This window comes from Moschus berezovskii, chromosome 10 (genome assembly GCF_049115385.1).
Source record: "Moschus berezovskii isolate FMDL1 chromosome 10, NW_MosBer_1.0, whole genome shotgun sequence".
NCBI classification, from domain to species: domain Eukaryota; kingdom Metazoa; phylum Chordata; class Mammalia; order Artiodactyla; family Moschidae; genus Moschus; species Moschus berezovskii.
This window is the reverse complement of record NC_142469.1, coordinates 93,925,826-93,947,812: the sequence shown is the minus strand read 5'-3', so window position 1 is coordinate 93,947,812 and position 21,987 is coordinate 93,925,826. Positions and strand designations below refer to the sequence as shown.

Here is a 21,987-nt window from a genome sequence, read left to right as displayed (position 1 = left end):
GCTCAAAATTCTCCAAGCTAGGCTTCAACATCATGTGAACTGAGAACTTCCGGATGTTCATGCTGGATTTAGAAAAGGTAGAGGAACCAGAGATCAAATTGCCAACATCTGTTGGATCATCGAAAAAGCAAGACAGTTCCAGAAAAATATCTGCTTCGTTGACTATGCTAAAACCTTTGACTGTGTGGATCACAATAAACTGTGGAAAATTCTTCAAGAGATAGGAATATGAGACCATCTGACCTGCCTCCTGAGAAATCTGTATGCAGGTCAAGAAGCAACAGTTAGAACTGGACATGGAACAGACTGGTTTCAAATTGGGAAAGGAGTTCGTCAAGGCTGTATATTGTCACCTTGCTTATTTAATTTATATTTAGAGTATGTCACGTGAAATGCTGGACTGGGCAAAGCACATGCTGCAGTCAAGATTGCTGGGAGAAGTATCAATAACCTCAGATACACAGGTGACACCACCCTTATGGGAGAAAGCGAAGAAGAACTGAAGAGCCTCTTGATGAAAGTGAAAGAGGAGAGTGAAAAAGCTGGCTTAAAACTCAACATTCAAAAAATTAAGATTATGGCATCTGGTCCCATCACTTCATGGCAAATAAAGGAGAAACAATTGAAACAGTGAGAGACTATTTTCTTGGGCTCCAAAATCACTGCAGTTGGTGACTGTTGCCATGAAATTAAAAGATGCTTGCTCCTTGGAAGAAAATCTATGACAAACCTAGATAGCGTATTAAAAAAGCAGAGACATTACTTTGCCAACAGAGGTCCATCTAGTCAAAGCTATGGTTTTTCCAGTAGTCATGTATGGATGTGAGAACTGGACCATAAAGAAAGCTGACTGCTGAAGAATTGATGCTTTTGAATTGTGGTGTTGGAGAAGACTCTTGAGAACCTCTTGGGTTGCAAGAAGATCAAACCAGTCAATCCTAAAGGAAATCGGTCCTGAATTGGAAGGACTGATGCTGAAACTGCAATGGTTTGGCCACCTGATGTGAAGAACTGACTCATTGGAAAAGACCCTGATGCTGGGAAAGATTGAAGGCAAGAGGAGAAAGGGATGACAGAGGATGAATTGGTTGGCTGGCATCACCAGCTCAACGGACTTGAGTTTGAGCAAGCTCCAGGAGTTGGTGAAGGACAGGGAAGCCTGGCGTGCTGTAGTCCATGGGGTCGTTAAGAGTCAGACACAAGTGACTAAACTGAACTGAACATGGCAAGTGTTTTCCTTGACCATGGTCAAACGTTTACCCAATGTGTTGGGAGCACAGAGTCTTAGCTACTGGACCACGAGGGAAGTCACTCCCCCTACCTTTTTTAAAATGTGTTTATCCAAGAGGAGACACTTCACATGATTATCTTGCCTGAAATCATCTCTGAGAATTTTTTAATATATGTATGAAGGAATATTGTTTCCCTTTCTAAAGGCTCATGGTAAATATTCTTTTCTCACAATGAAAATAACACCATCATTAAATCATGGTGTTTTATCTTACCGTCATCCTCCCGAGTTCTTCAGTAGAAGGCGGTTTGCTTGTTGGTGCATTGTGGCAGTTGACTATGAAGTTGACTTTGGTTTGCCTGAAGTAGAAGATGATCTGTGAGGTCAAAAAGCTCAAAACTGTATCCAGGAATTGGTGTTCCATACTGCACAATAATGTGGAAAAGAATTGAGCATTACTTACTTAAAAGGCTAGATTCAGTGTAATAGTATTTCAAAAGTTTAAAAACAAGAAAACTGAACACTATATTAGGGATATATACCCACATGGTAAAACTAAATCTGTAAGGGAATGGCCCAGAGGGAAAACCGAAGGCTCATTTGTGGTGAGAGAGGAAGAAGGATAATGGAATCAGGGAACATTTTACTGGTAGTTCTTAGGCTGGTTGGCACCATGGGGTCTTTTTATTTTCATGCTACTTAATTTAGATATACTTTTTGTAAATTCTTTAAAAAATAGATCAAGTACTTGAAAAAAGAAAAAACAGAGATAAAACTGGGACTCTAAAGCCAGTAGACTTGGTAAATGTTCACTTTGTGTGAATACCATGCTTGTTGCTGTTACTGCCAGGAGAATGGAGTTTTGAATTTTGAAATCTGTTTAGATCTCTTTCCCAGAGCCCACAGTTAATAATGGAAATTTAGATATTTTAGGGAATCAGCAATGTGGGCTAACTTCATGGTATTTATGATGGAAATTAAATAAAGGAGTTGATTTATATTGTGTATTTATCGTTTAGGTGGGAGACCTACCTGATGCAGATATTAAACCTCCAGAAAATGTGTTGTTTGTTTGTAAATTGAATCCAGTGACCACAGATGAAGATCTGGAGATAATATTCTCAAGATTTGGGCCAATAAGAAGGTAGTCTCTAGAATTAGTGAAAGATTTAGAGAAACTAGGTATTGGTGGTTTCCTAATGACATTTTTGATGAGTCTGTGAACTATAGATGAAATTTATACTAGTGAGTTGTACAGATGAATATGTTGGATAGTAGGGACGAAAAATGCATATGTATGCATATGTGTAGATATGTGTGCGTGTATGTATTATAAATTGAGTGATTTTCTTACAAAACATACATGTCAGCTCTAAAACAGGAAGTGAATGAAACAGTTTGAGTGTAATTCTATAGTATTTTCAAAAAACCTTCTTTAATATTTTAAATGTCTATCTCATTTAAATTCTCCCTAGAATTTCCAGCAACCTATTCCAAAGTTAATTTTAATCTAAATTTTCTAAAATTTTTCTTTTGGTTAATTTTGCCTGTGTTATTAATGCAAAAGTTTTGAAGCTAGTATTTCCTTGAGAAAGGGAAGTATTTTATAATTGATTAAAAGTATTATATTTAGAATTTCCTTTTATTTCATGTTTTTTCTTCTGTGAAGCCATTCTTTATTATTCCTATTGAAAGAAAAATTTTTCTCTAAAAGACTACCTGACTTTATTCTTCCACTCACTGATAGTATATCATCTTTATAAAAAAATTCTTATGCTGTTGCTGCTGCTAAGTCACTTCAGTCGTGTCCGACTCTGTGTGACCCCATAGATGGAAGCCCACCAGGCTCCCCCATCCCTGGGATTCTCCAGGCAAGAACAATGGAGTGGGTACATCTTATTTTTAAATTGGACATTATATACTGATTCCCTGCTAAGGAAGATGAGAATTAACCTCTGTTCCTATCCTTCCCTGTTCATTCTCCCTGCCTGCTACTTTGGTTATATCATAACTTTGGTTAAGTCTTTGTTCAATATTTACATTTTAATGTGTACTTATATATTGCAACAGCTGAACCATGTGCTGTAATGTGATTGCTTTTCCTTTCACAATTTTTTTTTTCCTCTCACAGTGTTTTATATCCCTGTTTCATATCATGTTTTTAAAACGAGGCTTAAGATATATGAGCAAAAAGGGTTAAACCAGTTGCGTTAAATTCTACCTTACTGGCTGTTTCACTTGGTTATTAAGATGGATTGGTTCTATGTAATAGCTGTACTATGGGATTAAATTTGAGCCTTGTTTATATTAAAATTTAAAAAACCACAAGTCATAAGTTTACTAATAAGCATGCATATATATATGAATGTGTGTGCATTATTCTGTAGTGACATTAGATAATCTATAATTCACTTGTATTTGACTAAAAGTAAATTATGATTTAAAAATTTTTTGGCAGTAATTTCCCTTTGCTAAAGAAAAATTAAATATTTTTATCTTGTTCTCCAGTTTTAGGAATTTAGGATTATAGGCCTATATAGGGCATTCATAGTAGAATCTAGAAAACTTAGTTACTAGACAGGTCAATTATTTTAGAAAATAATTATTATTGAAGATATTTGAAGGAATATAATTCTGTGAATTTAACTTTGCCTTTTAATAATTGGCTTATTTTGTTTTTTACTTTTGAGAAGTAAGAGTGAATGCTCTCTCTTTCTTTATTTTTCTACACTTACTTTCAAGTTGTGAAGTTATCCGGGATTGGAAGACTGGAGAATCCCTGTGTTATGCTTTTATTGAATTTGAAAAAGTAAGTCATAGTATAGCTATCTTAAATTTGTTTGTTCTATGGTGTTAAAGTGCAAAAATGTAGAGAACTTTTTCTAGTCTGTAAGATTAGGAAATGAGTTTGCCTTTTCTTTAGCACCTAAGAAAAATAATTTTAATTATATTCAAATAGAATAAGTTTAATAACTGTTAATGTTAGTATATGTACTTTTACTTACTTTGGATTCAAGAGCAACCTGTGTGAATGTATCTAAAACTTTTTTAAAGTTTTGGTAAAGTCCTTCACATTCTATAAATAAGTTTTCGGTGCTATTTAGGTAGATATCCTGGGTGTTCATTAGAAGGACTGATGCTAAAGCTGAAACTCCAATACTTTGGCCACCTCATGTGACGAGTTGACACTGGAAAAGACTCTGATGCTGGAAAGGATTGGGGGCGGGAGGAGAAGGGGACGACAGAATGAGATGGCTGGATGGCATCACCGACTCGATGGACATGAGTTTGAGTGAACTCCAGGAGTTGGCGATGGACAGGGAGGCCTGGCGTGCTGTGATTCATGGGGTCGCAGAGTCGGACATGACTGAGCGACTGAACTGAACTGAACTGAATAATTGAGTAGTAGAAAGAAAACCAGTTTGAGTGTTATTATGATCTAGATACTAATTTGAACTCTGTCACTGACCAACTATTCTTTGATATTTGGCAGTTTATTTAGAATTCTTTTTTCTCGGCATTATTTTCCTTATAAATAAAATTTGAGGTTTGGATTAGATGGTACTTTCTAGATATATAATAGGAACAATAGCTTATGTTACTCAAGTAATTTTCTTTAAGCAACTGTTAAGCACAAGCTGGAATCAAGATTGCAGGGAGAAATATCAATAACCTCAGATATGCAGATGACACCACCCTTATGGCAGAAAGTGAAGAGGAACTCAAAGGCCTCTTGATGAAAGTGAAAGAGGAGAGTGAAAAGGTTGACTTGAAGCTCAACATTCAGAAAACGAAGATCAGGGCATCTGGTCCCATCACTTCATGGGAAATAGATGGGGAAACAGTGTCAGACTTTATTTTTTGGGGCTCCAAAATCACTGCGGATGCTGATTGCAGCCATGAAATTAAAAGAAGCTTACTCCTTGGAAGGAAAGTTATGACCAACCTAGATAGTATATTAAAAAGCAGAGACATTACTTTGCCAACAAAGGTCCGTCTAGTCAAGGCTATGGTTTTTCCAGTGGTTATGTATGGATGTGAGAGTTGGACTGTGAAGAAAGCTGATCGCCGAAGAATTGATGCTTTTGAACTGTGGTGCTGGAGAAGACTCTTGAGAGTCCCTTGGACTGCAAGGAGATCGAATCAGTCCATTCTAAAGGAGATCAATCCTGGGTGTTCATTGGAAGGACTGATGCTAAAGCTGAAACTCCAATACTTTGTCCACCTCATGCGACGAGTTGACTCACTGGAAAAGACTGATGCTGGGAAGAATTGGTGGCGGGAGGAGAAGGGGACAACAGAGAGTGAGATGGCTCGATGGCATCACCAACTCGACGGACATGAGTTTGAGTGAACTCTGGGAGTTGGTGATGGACAGGGAGGCCTGGAGTGCTGTGATTCTTGGGGTCGCAAAGAGTTGGACACGACTGAGCGACTGAGCTGAACTGAATGCTCACATTTAGGTCTCATAACTCTGAGATAGGTACTGTTCTCCTTTTCTAAATAAGTAAACTGGGACACACAGTGGTAGCATGACTTGTTTAAAATCACGCACCTAGTTAATGTCATAGCTTTTTATCCTGCTATTTTATTTTCAAAGAAATAGTTAATAACTCAGTTAACACTCTTTGTTACAAGTATTAACTACCACCCATATTTGTAAAATTGTTCAGATTGAAAGCATTGTAAATATTCATATATTTAGTGTAATTCTTAAAAAATCATCAAATTTAAATGAGACTTATACAGTGGCTAGACATATTTGTGTTCTAGTTCTTCTCTGCACTTTTCTTCATCTGATAAATAAATACAAGAGCTGTTACTTACTCTTAGGATTTGAACTTAGATATGTCTGGTGCTGTTTCAACTAATTTTGGGCATTCCGTTCCGTTCCGTTGCTCAGTCGTGTCCGACTCTTTGTGACCCCGTGGACTGTAGTCTACCAGGCTTCTCCATCCATGGGATTCTCCAGGCAAGAATACTGGAGTGGGTTACCGTTTCCTTCTCCAGGGGATCTTCCCGACCCAGGGATCGAACCCGGGTCTCCCGCATTGGAGGCAGACGCTTTAACCTCTCAGCCACCAGGGAAGCCCATTATGCTATGCTATTTCTTTTTGTAACTTTGGACTGATGTATGTCCAATAGTAGCTCATCCTAAATTATAATTGTTCCAAAGTATTTGTCACATACCCTCTGCATTTCAGGCAGTAGGCCCTGCAGTAGCCCTAGGAGTTCAGAATGGATACTGGAGGGTTGAGGAACACAGACATATAACACATTATACCTAGACACTGTGTCAGGTGCACCAGAAATAATGTTTACAAGTACACTGCTGTCATCAGAAAGGAGATCTCTACCTTTAGTTTGCTATGAATGTTTTTTCTCATAGGGTTGTTATCAGAGTTAATTGAGGTAATAGATGCAAAGTATTTGGTGCATAAGTATTCACAGTTTAGTTTTAGTAGCAAGGAACTTTTTGTATTTTCAATATTTATTCTAGCTGCAAAAATCTTTTCCATAAAGATTTATGCTTGAGTTTTTATAATTACTCTCAGGAAGAAGATTGTGAGAAAGCATTCTTCAAAATGGACAATGTGCTTATAGATGACAGAAGAATACATGTGGACTTTAGCCAGTCTGTTGCAAAGGTTAAATGGAAAGGAAAAGGTTTGTTGTTCATCTTCATTTGTTTCTGTTCTGCTTTGCATTCTTGTGTGTGTGTGTATCTCCTTTGACAGTGCTGTTAATTAGAAATATTCAGAGATGTAACTCCTACTGTTTGAATTTATGTACCTGATTTCTTGTGTCTAAGGTGTCTAAGATGGGTAGGGTGGGTGTGGGGGTGTGGGTGTGGGTGTGTGTGTGTGGGTGTTTGTATTTTAAACTAATGAGGAATATATTTTCTACATTTGACTGTATTATAAGTTACTTATGATTACCCATTGCAGACTTGACATGTTTCCAGAGTAATTATGATGACTTTGGTGGCTTGGTTCTTCCAGATGCAAAACTTTCTTTTGGCCATACCGTGTGGTGTGCAGGATCTCAGTTCCCTGACCAGGGATCGATCCTGTGCCCTCTGCAGTGGAAGCAGAGTCTTAGTCACTGTACTGCCAGGGAAGTCCATGATGCAAAGGCTTAATTCTTCCTTCTAAAGTTTTAGTTGTTATATGTATATAGCTCAGATGGTAAAGAATCTGCCTGCAATGCAGGAGACCCAGGTTTGGTCCCTGGGTCGGGAAGATCCCCTGGAGAAGGAAATGTCAATCCACTCCAGTATTTGTGCCTGTAGAATCCCATGGACAGAGGAGCCTGGTGGGCTACAGTCCATGGGGTCACAGAGAGTCAGACACAGCTAAGTGACTAACACACACACGTATGGTACAAAATTGAAAGGATCAGTGAAAAGGTGGTAGAACAAAGTCTTTTCCACCTCTGCCCTCATCCACCCAATTTCCCTTTCCAGAGGTAACCACAGGTACCTGTTTCTTCTGTAACCTTCCACATATATTCTTTAAATATGTCTAATTATACATATTTATATACATATATATACATGTAAAAAAAGATAGTATAACTGTTAGTAACTCAGTCATGTCTGACTCTTTGCTACCCCGTGGACCATAGCTTGCCAGACTCCTCTGTCCATGGAATTCTCCAGGCAGGAATACTGGATGGGTAGACATTCCCTTCTCCAGGGGATCTTCCCGACCCAGGGATTGAATCTGGGTCTCCTGCATTGCAGGCAGATTCTTTACCGTCTGAGCCACTTATTTGATGTTTAGGATTTCATTTCATGTTTTCCCATATATATAATATATATATGTGCGTATATGCATGTGTATATGTATATATAATTTTATCCTTTAAAAAAGAAACACACACACATATGTATGTTTTCTCCTTTAGAAAAGGAAAGTAAATGGCTGCAGGCTATACATAGTGTTTCTGTACCTTGCATTTTTCATTTAACAATATATCTAAGAAATAATTTGTATCAGTATATAAGGAAAGTAAGGAAAGGAAAGTCGCTCAGTCGTGTCCGACTCTTTGCGACCCCGTGGACTGTAGCCTACCAGGCTTCTCCGTCCATGGGATTCTCCAGGCAAGAATACTGAAGTAACAGTTTATTCTTTTCAGTGGCTGTGTAATGTTTGATTGAATTATGTATCATAATTTATTGAGCCAGTCCTGTTAAAGCACAGTCAGGTTTCTAATCTTTTGTTCTTCTGTGTACTATGTGCTATTCCTGTACATATTGACATTCCCCACAAATGCATACATATGTCAAATGAATTCCTCCTAGTAGTAGCATACAAAACTTAGGATCTGTGTATACTGAAATAACACGGGTTTTTGATCACTGATGCAGTGTTTTTAAAAGATTTCACTTTGGCAGTTATTCACTATGTAGCGCTAAATTTTACTTGGAATTCTAGGATTATTTTCTTTTTCTATATAACACTCCATTTCTCATGGCTCTTATGAATGTTCCACCCCCCCCTGCTGCCCGCATGTGATAATTGCAGCTTTGTGGTCAAAAGAATTAAATAAGTACACTCAGGAAATATAGACAAACACTGACCTAATGCATTATGGTTCTGGTCCCGTAGTATGCCAAGTAGCTCTTCTGTGGAGCTCTTTTCCTAGAAAGCTAATTTAATTTTGTCATTTGGGATACATATGAAACAAATATAATTTTTCATTACAGAGAGGGAACTTGAAGCAGAATCTTGTGAAATGATTTACCCAGGGTCAGGTTTACCCAGATTTAAACCAGTCCTGAATCTAAATAGTCTTTTTTTTCTCTCCCAATTTTCTTTTCATCCTAACCCATCTACTCACTTTAGAAATAATACTGCCTTCCTCAGTAGTTTCAATGTAGTTTATATGCAGTAAAATGTCATAGGAGACATGCTTCAGTTTCTTGTGTGCTGTCATAAGCATGTAATTTGCTGTTAATCTCAGTTCATGTTGAGATAATTTTATGTATTATGTTTTCACATTTAAAAAATTGAGTGGTATCTTATGCCCTGGGCTTCCCAGGTGGCTTAGTGGTAAAGAATATGTCTGCCATTGCAGGAGCTGCAGGAGGCCTGGGTTTGATCCCTGTGTTGGGAAGATCCCCTGGAAGAGGCAATGGCAACTCACTGCAGTATTCTTGCCTGGAGAATCCCATGGACAGAGGAACCTGGCAGGTACAGTCCATGGGGTCACAAAGAGTTGGATATGACTGAGCGACTGAGCACACATCCTCTGTACCATTCACGGCGCTAAATACTTTTTCTTATAGCCTTATGTGGTGATTCCAACAGCTTTGTGAAATGATAATACTATTTTCAGTTCCTAAATGAAGAGCGTTTCAGAGAATTGAAGTTTCTCACCTACGACTTCTCACTGGAGTCAGAATTTTAATCCAGAACTTCTCACTTAATCTGTTGCTCCTTCTATGCTTCATGCATGGTGAGACTTCTAATGGCAGGCACATGGCAGATACCTTTTCAGCGATGAAACCACGCCTGTTTGTTACAGTTACCAGCATTTTAGCTCTTTATGGTCGTTTGTTTCAGGTTTATATGAAACATTGTCTGCTGGCTGTTTCTGTTTCCAGAGCCTCTGAAACTGCCAGATAGGTTAATCTTGTCTTTGATGCTTACCCCTCTTTTTGCTGTTTTTCTCTTTTGTTTAAATACCCTGGTGACAGTCAAGGTGTGTATAGGTTTCTCAATCAAAACACCTGCGTACCTCAAGTTGGCTTTATTTGCACATGCAGTCTTGTACCCTTCTGTAGCAGGCCTTCCCCTCTGGAAACATTTCCTCACAGTGGTTGAGGGGATGGGACAGACAGGAGCTGGATCCTCATCTGATAGAGACTAGGTTTGAGAGTCGAGAGGCTACATGGAATGCTCTCTCTCCTTTCATGCCCAGCTACGGTAGGCCAGTTAACAGTCCTGTTTTTCTGAAGGAATTGTTGATTTAGTTTTTGGCCCTTGGATACAGTAAAGGTGCTCTTAAGAATTTCAAGGCAGAGACAGTTTATCTTTGGTGCTCTCTTCAACCCTTCCCTCTCACATCTCTTTAGTGAAAATCTGTACATTTCCTGCTATCCCCTATTTGCTTGGTGCTCTGTTGAGATTTGAGCAGTGTCTCTTGACAAATCAGAGATCTTGAAACTCTCATTTCTTCTAAACGTATAAGCCTCTTGGATCTCAGGTACAAGCCCTAAGCCCTCAATTTCCTTTGGGCCTAATGTTCTCATAGACTTAATGGCCCTACCTAAACCCTGCATTATTTTCCAGTGGTTGTATTCTTTGTGTAATTTAGGATTTGAAAATTTGGCATTGTAATATTCATATATATCATTAGGGGGCAGCATATCACTACCTAACTAAATGGATTTCTGATTTCAGTTAAAATAATGGTGAAGAATGAATTACCATGAGTCTTTTGTTTTCTTCTCAGCCTTTTATATCCTCTGATATATGTGCTTAGTTGCTCAGTTGTGTCTGACTCTCTGCGACCCCATGGACTGTAGCCCACCAGGCTCCTCTGTCCATAGGATTCTCTAGGCAAGAATACTGGAGTGGGAAGCCATTCCCTTCTCCAGAGGATATTCCCAACCCAGAGGTCGAACCCCGGGTCGCCTGCATTGCAGGCGGATACTTTACCGTCTGACCGCCAGGGCAGCCCCACTCTGCCTCGTATATATGCCACTTATAAAATAGTTCTTATGCATTATACCTCTTACAGTTATTATTCTTGATTGATCAGGTGATTTTTCTAAGCTCTTTTTTCTTTTTTAAATAGGTGGGAAATACACCAAGAGTGATTTCAAGGAGTATGAAAAAGAACAGGATAAACCATCTAATTTGGTTCTGAAAGATAAAGTAAAGCCCAAACAGGAGTATCCTTCACAAGAACTAGTTGGTCCGTATGTGTTGACCTTCTACTCTGGAGAGTACAATGTGATATCTTATGAAAAGACTATAGAAAACAAGGTACCTGAATCCAGATGCTCTGTGATGAAATCAGTTTATCTCTTTTCACCATTTTATATATGTATACTTTGCTTTTTCAATATATTCTTTGTTGTGGGGAGAAAGTTAGGGTTGAGAAATTTTAAGCCTAATTCTTTTACCTCCCTACACTTAGGTTAAGGTTACCACTTATTTTCAGAAGATCCCCAGGTAAGAGTTGTATTTTATATACATAATCTTAATGTTTTAAATTTCTCACAGTCAGAAATTTCTTTATTATAGCTAAGCTAAACCCTTTGTCGTGGTGGTGTTTAGTCACTAAGTCATGTCCGACTCTCTGTGATCCCATGGACTGCAGTGTGCCAGGCTTCCCTGTCCCTTTTTCTGCAGGATACATGGTCAGTCTAGCAACACAAATTTATTGCATTCCTACTGTGCGCAAGAGTTGACTTCTGTAGGATTAAAAAGAAATAAACACTTGACCCTTTATAGGTTTGTCCAAGTTTTAGGTTGAGACAAGTAAGAAGCAATGAAACATACTTTTCATATGATGTCATTTTAATTTGTTCATTGATACTCTCGTTATAAACCTATCACTCCACACGTGGTTATTTCTTTTGCATTTCTTTCTGGTGAATGGTTTCTTTGTTTCCTAGTTTCTATTGGTATTTTAGGGATACGCTTTCCCCATACTGTGTAAACATTTTTTTCCCCAAGAATTCATCAAGGAAAGATGAATATCAGGTTGACCTGTTGTATATTTATTTTTTATTGTATTGGCTGTCTGCAGCGCCGTCCAGAGTCGGACGACTGAAGCGACTTAGCAGCAGCAGCAGTACACAAAGCATTGTAAGGCGTTAGAGCTGGGTAATGTCTGGAGTGTACTGACACAGTCACCACGAGGGAAGCTTTCATGTGCAGACAAATCAAACAGTAAACTAAGACTGGTCTGAAAAGGTGAGCATTGAGGGCGTTTGATTCTTAGAATCATAAAAGGTATGGATAGATACACTTGAGGTTATTCACCAAATCTTCGAAATTCAACTGAGGCAAATCACTAGAACCTACAGCTGGAAGAGGGGTGTGTGTAGGACAAATGAAAAGAAGGTCACCGTGGAGTGTCAAGTAGAAGGAGCATCTTCTGCCCATGGGTGTTCAGGCTGAAAAGGAAGGCTACCCAGTATGAGAGTGTTTTACATTCAAGGTGATAGATTGCTAAGAGTTAAGAAAGAAGCTAGGCATGTCTAAGAATCAGTACCTAGCCCAGTGCTGTCTAACAAGACTTCCTGCAGTGATGGAAACGTGCTGTATCTTCCCTGTCCAGTGTGGCTACTAACCACGTGTGGTTAGTGAGCATCTGAAGTGGAATGAGGAACAGGGTTTTATAGCTTGTTTGATTTTCATTAATCTAAATTTAAGCCACTGCCCATAGCTACTATTGAACAGTGTTGCTTTAACCCTTTGAAGTTGATACAGAAGACAGGCATGTCCTGGTGCAAACCATGTGTTCAGAGACAGTATATTGAATAAGAGAAAGGAATTCATGAATATGACCTAGTGGAATGATCTTTATGTTCTTGGTAATTGATAGGTTTCATTTTAGCAAGACATTTATTGTCTCAGGTACAGTAATAGAGGGATAGAACGTATGTTTTCATATATATTTTCACATATATTACTTTATTACTATGGTGAACACGGGGGATTCTGAGGATTATCTAAGTACTGATAGTCAGAAAGACATGGGATGTACTTTGTAGACCATGAGAGAAATTGCTATAAAAGTATTAATAGGATTCAAAAATAGAGGTAGAAGAGGGAAGTTTAACTTCACTAGATTAGACCTTGGGAAGTAATTGGAGAAAAGAGGTCAGGGGGATCACGAAGTAGGATTTTGGAGAGATTGACTTCTTCTAAAAGCCTTGATGGTAGCAGTGAGTAGAAGATAGTGGATGAGCTGGGAAGGAGGAGATACAATGAATGTCTTAGTGTTACAGGTAATTAGCCAATACTTATTTGGTTACATGCCCAGAGAAGTTTAGCTGTGAAACATGTCCCCTGCCCATGTGGAGCTTGTGTTATATTTTGGAGTTGGGGAGAAGAACAGACATTAAATAATCACTATTAATTTAATATGTTGAGAATGTTGCAAAGAAGTGCGTCTGTGGGATAGTTCATTCGCTCATTCGTGTCTGACTCTTTGAACCGCAGCACTCCAGGCTTCCCTGTCCATCACCAACTCCCAAAGTCTACCCAAACTCCTGTCCATTGAGTTGGTGATGCCATCCAACCATCTCATCCTCTGTCATCCCCTTCTCCTCCTGGCCTCAATCTTTCCCAGCATCAGGGTCTTTTCAAATGAGTCAGCTCTTCACATCAGGTGCCCAAAGTATTGGAGTTTCAGCTTCAACATCAGTCCTTCCAATGAACACCCAGGACTGATCTCCCTTAGGATGGACTGGTTGGATCTCCTTGCAGTCCAAGGGACTTTCAAGAGTCTTCTCCAGCACCACAGTTCAAAAGCATCAGTTCTTTGGCGCTCAACTTTCTTTATAGTCCAACTCACATCCATACATGACTACTGGAAAAACCATAGCCTTGACTAGACTGACCTTTGTTGGCAAAGTAGTATCTCTGCTTTTTAATGTGCTGTCTAGGTTGGTCATAGCCTTCCTTCCAAGGAGTAAGCGTCTTTTAATTTCATGGCTGCAATCACCATCTGCAGTGATTTTTGAGCCCCCCAAAATAAAGTCAACCAGTCCATCCTAAAGGAGATCAGTCCTGGGTGTTCTTTGGAAGGACTGATGTTGAAGCTGAAACTCCAGTACTTTGGCCACCTGATGCAAAGAGCTGACTCATTGGAAAAGACCCTGATGCTGGGAAAGATTGAGGGCAGGAGAAGAAGGGGATGACAGAGGATGAGATGGTTGGATGGCATCGCTGACTCAATGGACATGGGTTTGGGTGGACTCCGGGAGTTGGTGATGGACAGGGAGGCCTGGCATGCTGCTGTTCATGGGGTCACAAAGAGTCGGACACGACTGAGAGACTGAACTAAACTGAAAAATAAAGTCAGCCACTGTTTCCCCATCTATTTGCCATGAAGTGATGGAACCAGATGCAATGATCTTAGTTTGCTAAACATTGAGCTTTAAGCCAACTTTTTCACTCTCCTCTTTTCATCAAGAGGCTCTTTAGTTCTTCTTCACTTTCTGCTGTAAGGGTGGTGTCATTTGCATATCTGAGGTTATTGATATTTCTTCCAGAAATCTTGATTCCAGCATGTGCTTCTTCCAGCTCAGCATTTCTCATGGGATATGGGACTTATAATAGAGGTGAGGGGTCAGAGGATCCTCAAATGATACTGTACGTAGTGACATTAAAGCTACAACGAATATGGGGAGATGAGGGCTGAGGGTAGGGTACTATTTTCTTTAACTCTGGTCCATTATTTAAGGAATACAGTTTACATCTTCCCCCAGGACAGTCCAAGTATAATCATACACATACACACAGAATTGAAAGACAAGTTTATAAAATAATATTTTTATTAGATTCCACGTACTCTGTTTTCTGGTCTATGTTATTTTAAAATGCTGGCTTTCAGTGACCCACTAAGTGGATTTTATACCCTGTTGAGTAGCAATTAGAAATACTCAGGAGCTCTGACACACTTTGAACAGAGCAGTGTGTGTAGAGCAAACACTGAGGTGAAATCATAGGCAAGGGCTACTGGATTTGTATCCAGAAAAGGAGTCTATCCGGAAGGTACCATGGAAACACTGTCGCACGGATTAAAGGAAGAAAGGAGTTGGAGATCGTGGGGTAATGATAGGATGGTACGGGCTGGTTAGCTGTTGTCAGCTATCTTGGGAGTAGCCAGACGGTGCAGTGCTTTCCTACTGCACGGGACATCCGTGAGGGAGCATAGAGCTGTGGCCTGGTGAAAAGCGACATGAAACTCAGTCCTGAGGGAAGTGTGTTTGCTTTTACTCTAGTCCCACACGCCACTAAAATAGTTCTGTGTTTTGGGCTTCCTCCTAATTTTTTTGAAAACCACTATTCTAGTCTTGCCTGTTTTGGGGTTTAAGATTATTGTTAGAGAGGTCCTAGTAGTTTTACATTTTTTCTCATTCTCAGATACTGTAGTTTATTAAACTTATTTCTAAATTAAAGCATACATTATTATAATTTTTATAATATATTTATGTGAGATTAAAAAAGATTCACTCATAGTTCTACCATTTAGACAAATGATACGTTTTATTTTTCCTTGTTCCTTTCAAATCTTGATCTTTTATGAAGTTTTATAAAGTTACATACAATTTTTGCTTCAAGCTATTTTAACTTATAATTTTTTATAAACACCAGGTTTATAAAAAATGCCAGGTTATTTAGCAGCATTCACTTGTCATTGTTAATAACTTCCTTTATAATTCTGTGTTGCAATACTTTAATGTGTTTATGCATATCTTTATTACTAGGCTGCTTATTCTCAGTTTCTGTTATTTAAGATAAATCCTATTATGTATGCAGTCGGCCCTCTGCCTCTGCAGGTTCTGCATCCATGGATCTCCAACTGCAGATGGAAAATATTCAGGAAAAATATACCAGAAAGTCCCAAAAAGCAAAACTTCAATTTGCTGTGGAGGCAGCTATGTATTTATGTAGCATCTGCATTGTATTTACAACTATTTACATCACATTTACATTGCAGTAGGTTTTATAAGTAATCTAGAGATGATTTGAAGTGTAAGGGAGCATGTATGTAGGTTATAGGCAAACACTGTGCTGTTTTATATAAGGGACGTGAACATCTGTGGCATTTGGTCTCCTCAGGAGGTCCTGGAACCAACCCCTGTGGATAGTGAGGGACAGCTATGCCGTTATTCACTTAACTTACTGTCACTTCAGTTTTTTATGAATTCTTATTTGAATTTCAACATGATAACTGTTGATATCCCTTGCTAAATTTTCTTCTATAGGACTGAACTTACACTCAGAGTTATGTGAGTGTATTTTCATCTTACATAGCTTCTCTGGCATTGGGATTTATAATGTCTTAATATTTTCAAGTTAAATATGTGCCTCATTTTCTATGTTTAAATTTTTTCATTATTGACAAATAGGTTTCCTTATTTTTTTAATACTACTTATATTTTTCATTTATGAAATCAGTTTTTCCCCTGTCTTTTTTGCTCACTTACCCATTGTAAACTGTTAATTTGAAACGAGAGCTCTTTCCATTTTTCCTGCCTGTGTAATTAAGCAAAATATGAATTAGTTTTGTTTTAGAAATATATTCTATGCTCTGAGATGCTTTTTGCTTTAAACAGTTGTCTTTAGCCTCATGGCCTCCTTTGTTGACCAGATTCTCATGTTTTGATGTATTATCTGTGTCAGTTCTCACATTTGTCCTTAACTAGTTGCTCCAGTGCCAAATATGAACTTGTACTAGATGAGCAGGCAGAAGACTCAAAGGCAAGTCACTCACACACAAGTAAAAAACACAAGAAGAAGACCCGCCACTGCTCTGAAGAAAAAGAAGATGAGGACTACATGCCAATCAAAAATACCAATCAGGTACGTACTGTTGTTCAGACTCATCTGTAGAGAAATACATATTTCATCCATCTGTCAATTACATCTTAATGACGTAATTTAGGAATAAAGGTATGCTTCTGAACAGGGATGGATGTGTTCTTAATTCTTAAGATGTAGAATGGTTTTACTCGGGTAATGAAACTTTAATTTTCAAGAATATATATGACAGATTATAAAACATTGTTTTCAGAATAACTGAATATGTCATATAGTTCCACATTGTGAAGCAGGAGTGATTTTCATCCCTATGAACAGTTACTCATTCCCATCAAAAACAAGTGTGGTTATGGTAAAAAAAAAAAAAATCCTTCTAATTTATCATGTTAATTTATCACCAGGTGTTCTGTATAGCACTTATAGCTCTTGAGGTTTTAGGACCTGAAAAAAATCACGGAGAGTCGGACACGACTGAGCAACTGAACTGACTGATATGGTATATATGAAATAAAAGCCACGTTAAATAAATAGTTAGCTTGATCATCCTGAAAGCTTTCCTGAACAGTAAATTTTCTAAGACAGGGATAATAAAAATTCCCCAAAGAAAGTAAATTATAAAGGGAAGAAATTATTTCCAACCTGCAGTTTGGCTCTGAGTTAATTGAAAAGCAGAATACACTACATCCCTTGCTCTGGTTTTTACCACATGAGGATCTTTAAACTGGGCCTGGTAGATGAGGAGTTGTTCAGTTGGTGGGGAAGTGAGGGGCTCACGGCAGTGGGGATGTCACGCAAAGACACGAAGATGGAGAGGGCAGTGTGACTGGCAGAGGAGAGGATTTGCTGTCAGAAGAGCCAGCTTTGGATTCTTTACCAACTGAGCCACCAGGGAAGCCCAGATTTCTACACTGCTGATCACTGATGTGACCTCATCACGTGATTTAACTTTCTTGAGCCATGTTTTCCTCCTCTGTGAAACTGAGATAATATTTGTCTCCCAGACACGTTGTTAAGATTAAGTGGAAACAAAAAGTGTGTGTGCACACATTTTCTGCATTGGCTGTAACTCTTATTTTTACAGTCAATACGTTTTAAATCACTTGGAATCATTTCTGTCTGTGGTAAGGCCATTAACTGGATTCACATTTCAGTTGTTTCCTTTTGATGTTTACGAATCACTTAAAATATTTTCTATTGTACTTTGAAAAATTGTGTGGTTCCAAAGTAAAGTCTACAAAGTGGTATGCATAGGGCACCTAACTACTATCCCTGTCCTCTCCCCCTTCTCTTCTTTCCCCAAAGGTAACCATTTTATGTGTTTTGTGGTTTTTTTCTTCATTTTAAAAAATGACAGCAAATGCATGTTTTATATGTATTAGCACCCTGTTCCCTAGACAGCATCTCCTCCTCCTCCTTGCTGTCATCCAGTGAGGATCTAATCTCTCTTCTTTCAGTCGCCCTTTTGCTGTTTAAAGACTCCCATCATTCATGCCCTGCTCTCTGTTTTAAGTTACACCCTTGTCAGTCCCTCCAGTAATCCTCACCTGCATCAGTAGTAGTAACGTCTCTTGCGTCCTTGTAATGCGAGGTGGATGCTGTTGTCTCTGTTCACAAGAAAGTAAAAGATAAAAAAGTTAAGCTACTTGCCGGTGGTCTTAATGCAGCTAGTGAGTAGTGTAACCACAGTGTAAAACTGGACCTGTACCCCTTCTGCTGTTCCTCTTACCTGGAATGTATTCCTGTCAAATTCTTACCCAAATTTCCTTCCCTGAAATATATTCCTTCCAGCAGTTTTCTTTCCTGAATCCAATTGTGAATTCTAATGTAGCTTGTCCCACAGTATAATATTCCAGTGTCATCTAATAGGACCATCTCCCTATTAATTTTATATGCTTATTAATTTAGCCAATGATCACCTCAACATCTTTTTTAATGGTAGCTGTATCACATTTCTATGAATATTTAGCATGTTTTCCACTAATCATGCCAAATCCCATGTGTTTCCACAGCTCCTCTTACACTTCTACATGGAATCCGTGATGAATTTAGGCCTGAAATACACGTTGATGTGTTTGAGATAATCAGCAGTCTTAAAAAAATCCAAAGAGGGGCTGCATTTCAAGTCTGTGGTTCCCACATTTGCACCCCTGCCTTTTTATGAATCTTTCTTTGTTTTGCTGTTTGATTACTTAAGACTTTACAGTAACAGCAGCAAATGTCTTCCCCTTTTGGCAATAATATTCTAACTTTATTTCTTCCCTCGAAGTATATTAAAGCAGTTGTTTTTGGTTTTATACTTTGATTTAATAATATAGCTGCACTGATTTTCTTTTCCTTCTAATAAAATAGCATCCATATTTAAGATTTCAGTGGGCCCAATTTTTTTCTATTATTCTGCTTTTTATCCTTTTGATTTTAATCTCAAAAGTATTACATAATCATTAAAGGAAATTTTCAGTGCTAGGTAATTTTCAGGTACAGCTCAAATTTTCCTATTTCTTGGTCTTTGCTTGGTGAGCTTAGTTTCCTAAGAATGCTTTATTTCTTCAAGTGCTTTGTTTTTTATTGACTGAAAGCCTTACTGTTCAATTCAAAATCTGTTTATAATTTTTCCACCTCATGTCTTAAATCCAGAGGTGGTTACTGTGTTCTTGAGATTTGAGTTTTACTGGGGTTACAGGAAATGAGTACTCGGCTGTGGACTGCCTGGCTGAGAAATATCAGGCTGCTTGCCTGTCCTCCTCTGTGGCTTTCATAGGTGTTCACTATTCTTATCATCTGGAACTCTGTTTTTGTCATTTTAGTCATTTAATATTATTTGAGTGATTTAGAGGGCTTCCCTGGTGGCTCAGAGGTTAAAGCGTCTGCCTCCAATGCGGGAGACCCGGGTTTGATCCCTGGGTCAGGAAGATCCCCTGGAGAAGGAAACGGTAACCCACTCCAGTATCCTTGCCTGGAGAATCCCATGGACAGAGAAGCCTGGTAGGCTACAGTCCACGGGGTCACAAAGAGTCGGACACGACTGAGCGACGGAACTGAACGGAGTGATTTAGATGTGACCAAATCTCCAGTTTACTGCCAGAGACCTCAGCAAAGATTGATTTTTTAATTTTTTGACTACTCTACATGAAGTCATTGGCTCAGTTAAGTTGATTGCCTTAAACTGGCCACTTTATGGTATTCTTTTTTTTTTTTTTTAACTGCATGCTTGTTTAATCATCATGTCTTATTTCTTAAATCTATAAAATGAGTAGAATTTCTAAAAGTCCATACTGGAGACGACTTAGAGCTCATCTAAGTTGTTTCCCTTACCTTAGATATGAAGATCCTGACCCCACAAGCCTATGGACCTTATAGTTTAGTAGGAGGACTGAAACTGTAACGGTTTTTAAAAATTCAGTCAGATATGGTATTTTTTTTCATTACTACCCCCTTTTCAGTTTTATATGTAAAGTTACTGATGAGTTAAATAATTTTCTCCAACATATGTGCATCTCCAAGAGTCTCAGTTTCCTTATATCTAGAATGAGAATAACATTGTACTCCACAAGCACTGAGCACTGTGCAAGCACATACTTAGATTTGTTCTAATATGGCTTCGCATAAATGGGAGAAGACTCTTTGAGAGTCCCTTGGACTGCAAGGAGATCCAACCAGTCCATCCTAAGGGAGATCAGTCCTGGGTGTTCATTGGAAGGACTGATGTTGAAGCTGAAACTCCAGTACTTTGGGCACCTGATGCGAAGAGCTGACTCATTTGAAAAGACCCTGATGCTGGGAAAGATTGAGGCCAGGAGAATGGGACAACAGAGGATGAGATGGTTGGATGGCATCATCAACTTGATGGACGTGGGTTTGGGTGGACTCTGGGAGTTGGTGATGGACAGGGAGGCCTGGCTTGCTGCGGTTCATGGGGTTGCAAAGAGTCAGACACGACTGAGCGACTGAACTGAACTGAAACTTTTCTCCTTCAAGCACACAGTGCTCAGTCTTCCTTGCTTTCAGTTTTCGCACACACTTCTTGCATTATCCTTCTTGCAGCCAATCCAAGCCCTAACTCACTCATCCTTTGAGGCTCCTCTCAAGTCCTTTTTAGCTTCTCTATGAACCTTCACTGATAAATCTAACCTCAAGAAGATTTGTTTGACATCTTTCCTAAATGGCAAAGACCATTTGAACCTAGAATGCCTGACTTCAAAGCTTGTGTAGCTTTGAAAACTAAGCCAAGTAGGAGAGACTTTAAGATTTCAATCCATTTCAGATTTTCAGCTTCCTCAATTTTTTTCAAAGAATTAAGTACTATGTAATCTCTCTTTCTTATTTTGAAGACTCAAACCTTTTACGTGCCTGTTGGTATAATAATGTGCTGAAAACTTTATAGGATTATCCATCAGTTAAAACTGTCTCTCCATTTAAGAAGTTTATTGCCTCAACCAGCACTTGCTGTCCAGTCAGAATAGTACATACATATTTACATTTTGTGTATGTTACAGGAAGAACAAAAAAAGTCTTTTTCCTAGGGATGTCACATTTTGCTCAAAAATAATTGGTAAAAGTTTAAGCTGAAACACCTACTCATTTTCTACCTCTGGGATTCTTACAGAATGATAGGAACTATTGGTGTTGTGGGAAATCATGAATCAGTTTATAGGGGCTCTTCCACAAATGCTGTGGCATGTAACAGTCTTGTTAGGTCTGTTTTCCCATACTGCAGTCCCTGTAATAAGCATAATGTAAAGTATCTAGACATTATATGGAATAATTTTGAATCATTTCCTTAAAACCCAGTCCATAACCATGGGTATTCATCACTTGGATTTTAAACCTTGACATTTACATCTACTGTAATAATGTCTAAGGTAATAGAGTTGGGCCCTTGGGAGTTCAGTCCTCAGAATATCCCCTTTCTTTTGAGAAATCTTTTAAGAGAGTTGAATTTTATCAGTTATTCTTGAAAGAGCATTGACTCTGATATCTTTAGATTTTAGCCACTTGCTGAGATACTCGTTTTGATCAAGGATAAGACATGAGCAGAGGTAGAGTTGTTGTGCTCTAACTAGCCCTTTTCTGTATGGAAAAGTTACTTCTGCTACTTGAGGGGCTTCTCTGGTGGCTCAGATGGTAAAGACGGTAAACAATCCTCCTGCAATCCTGGAGACCTGGGTTCAGACCCTGGGTCAGGAAGATCCGCTAGAGAAGGGGATGTCCACCCACTCCAGTATTCTTTCCTGGAGGATT

At 38.7% G+C, this 21,987-nt stretch overlaps 1 protein-coding gene across 2 annotated transcripts in view; it reads left to right on the top strand.

Moving 5' to 3' along the window:
• PPIL4 (peptidylprolyl isomerase like 4) overlaps positions 1–21,987 on the top strand; it is a 39,887-nt gene that overhangs the window by 13,229 nt on the left and 4,671 nt on the right. For both annotated transcript variants that reach the window (XM_055433133.2, XM_088840817.1), the window contains exons 8-12: positions 2,251–2,375; positions 3,974–4,040; positions 6,787–6,898; positions 11,039–11,135; positions 16,644–16,791. In XM_055433133.2, coding sequence (XP_055289108.1) covers positions 2,251–2,375; positions 3,974–4,040; positions 6,787–6,898; positions 11,039–11,135; positions 16,644–16,791 — 549 coding nt within the window. The remainder of the gene's footprint in view (positions 1–2,250; positions 2,376–3,973; positions 4,041–6,786; positions 6,899–11,038; positions 11,136–16,643; positions 16,792–21,987) is intronic.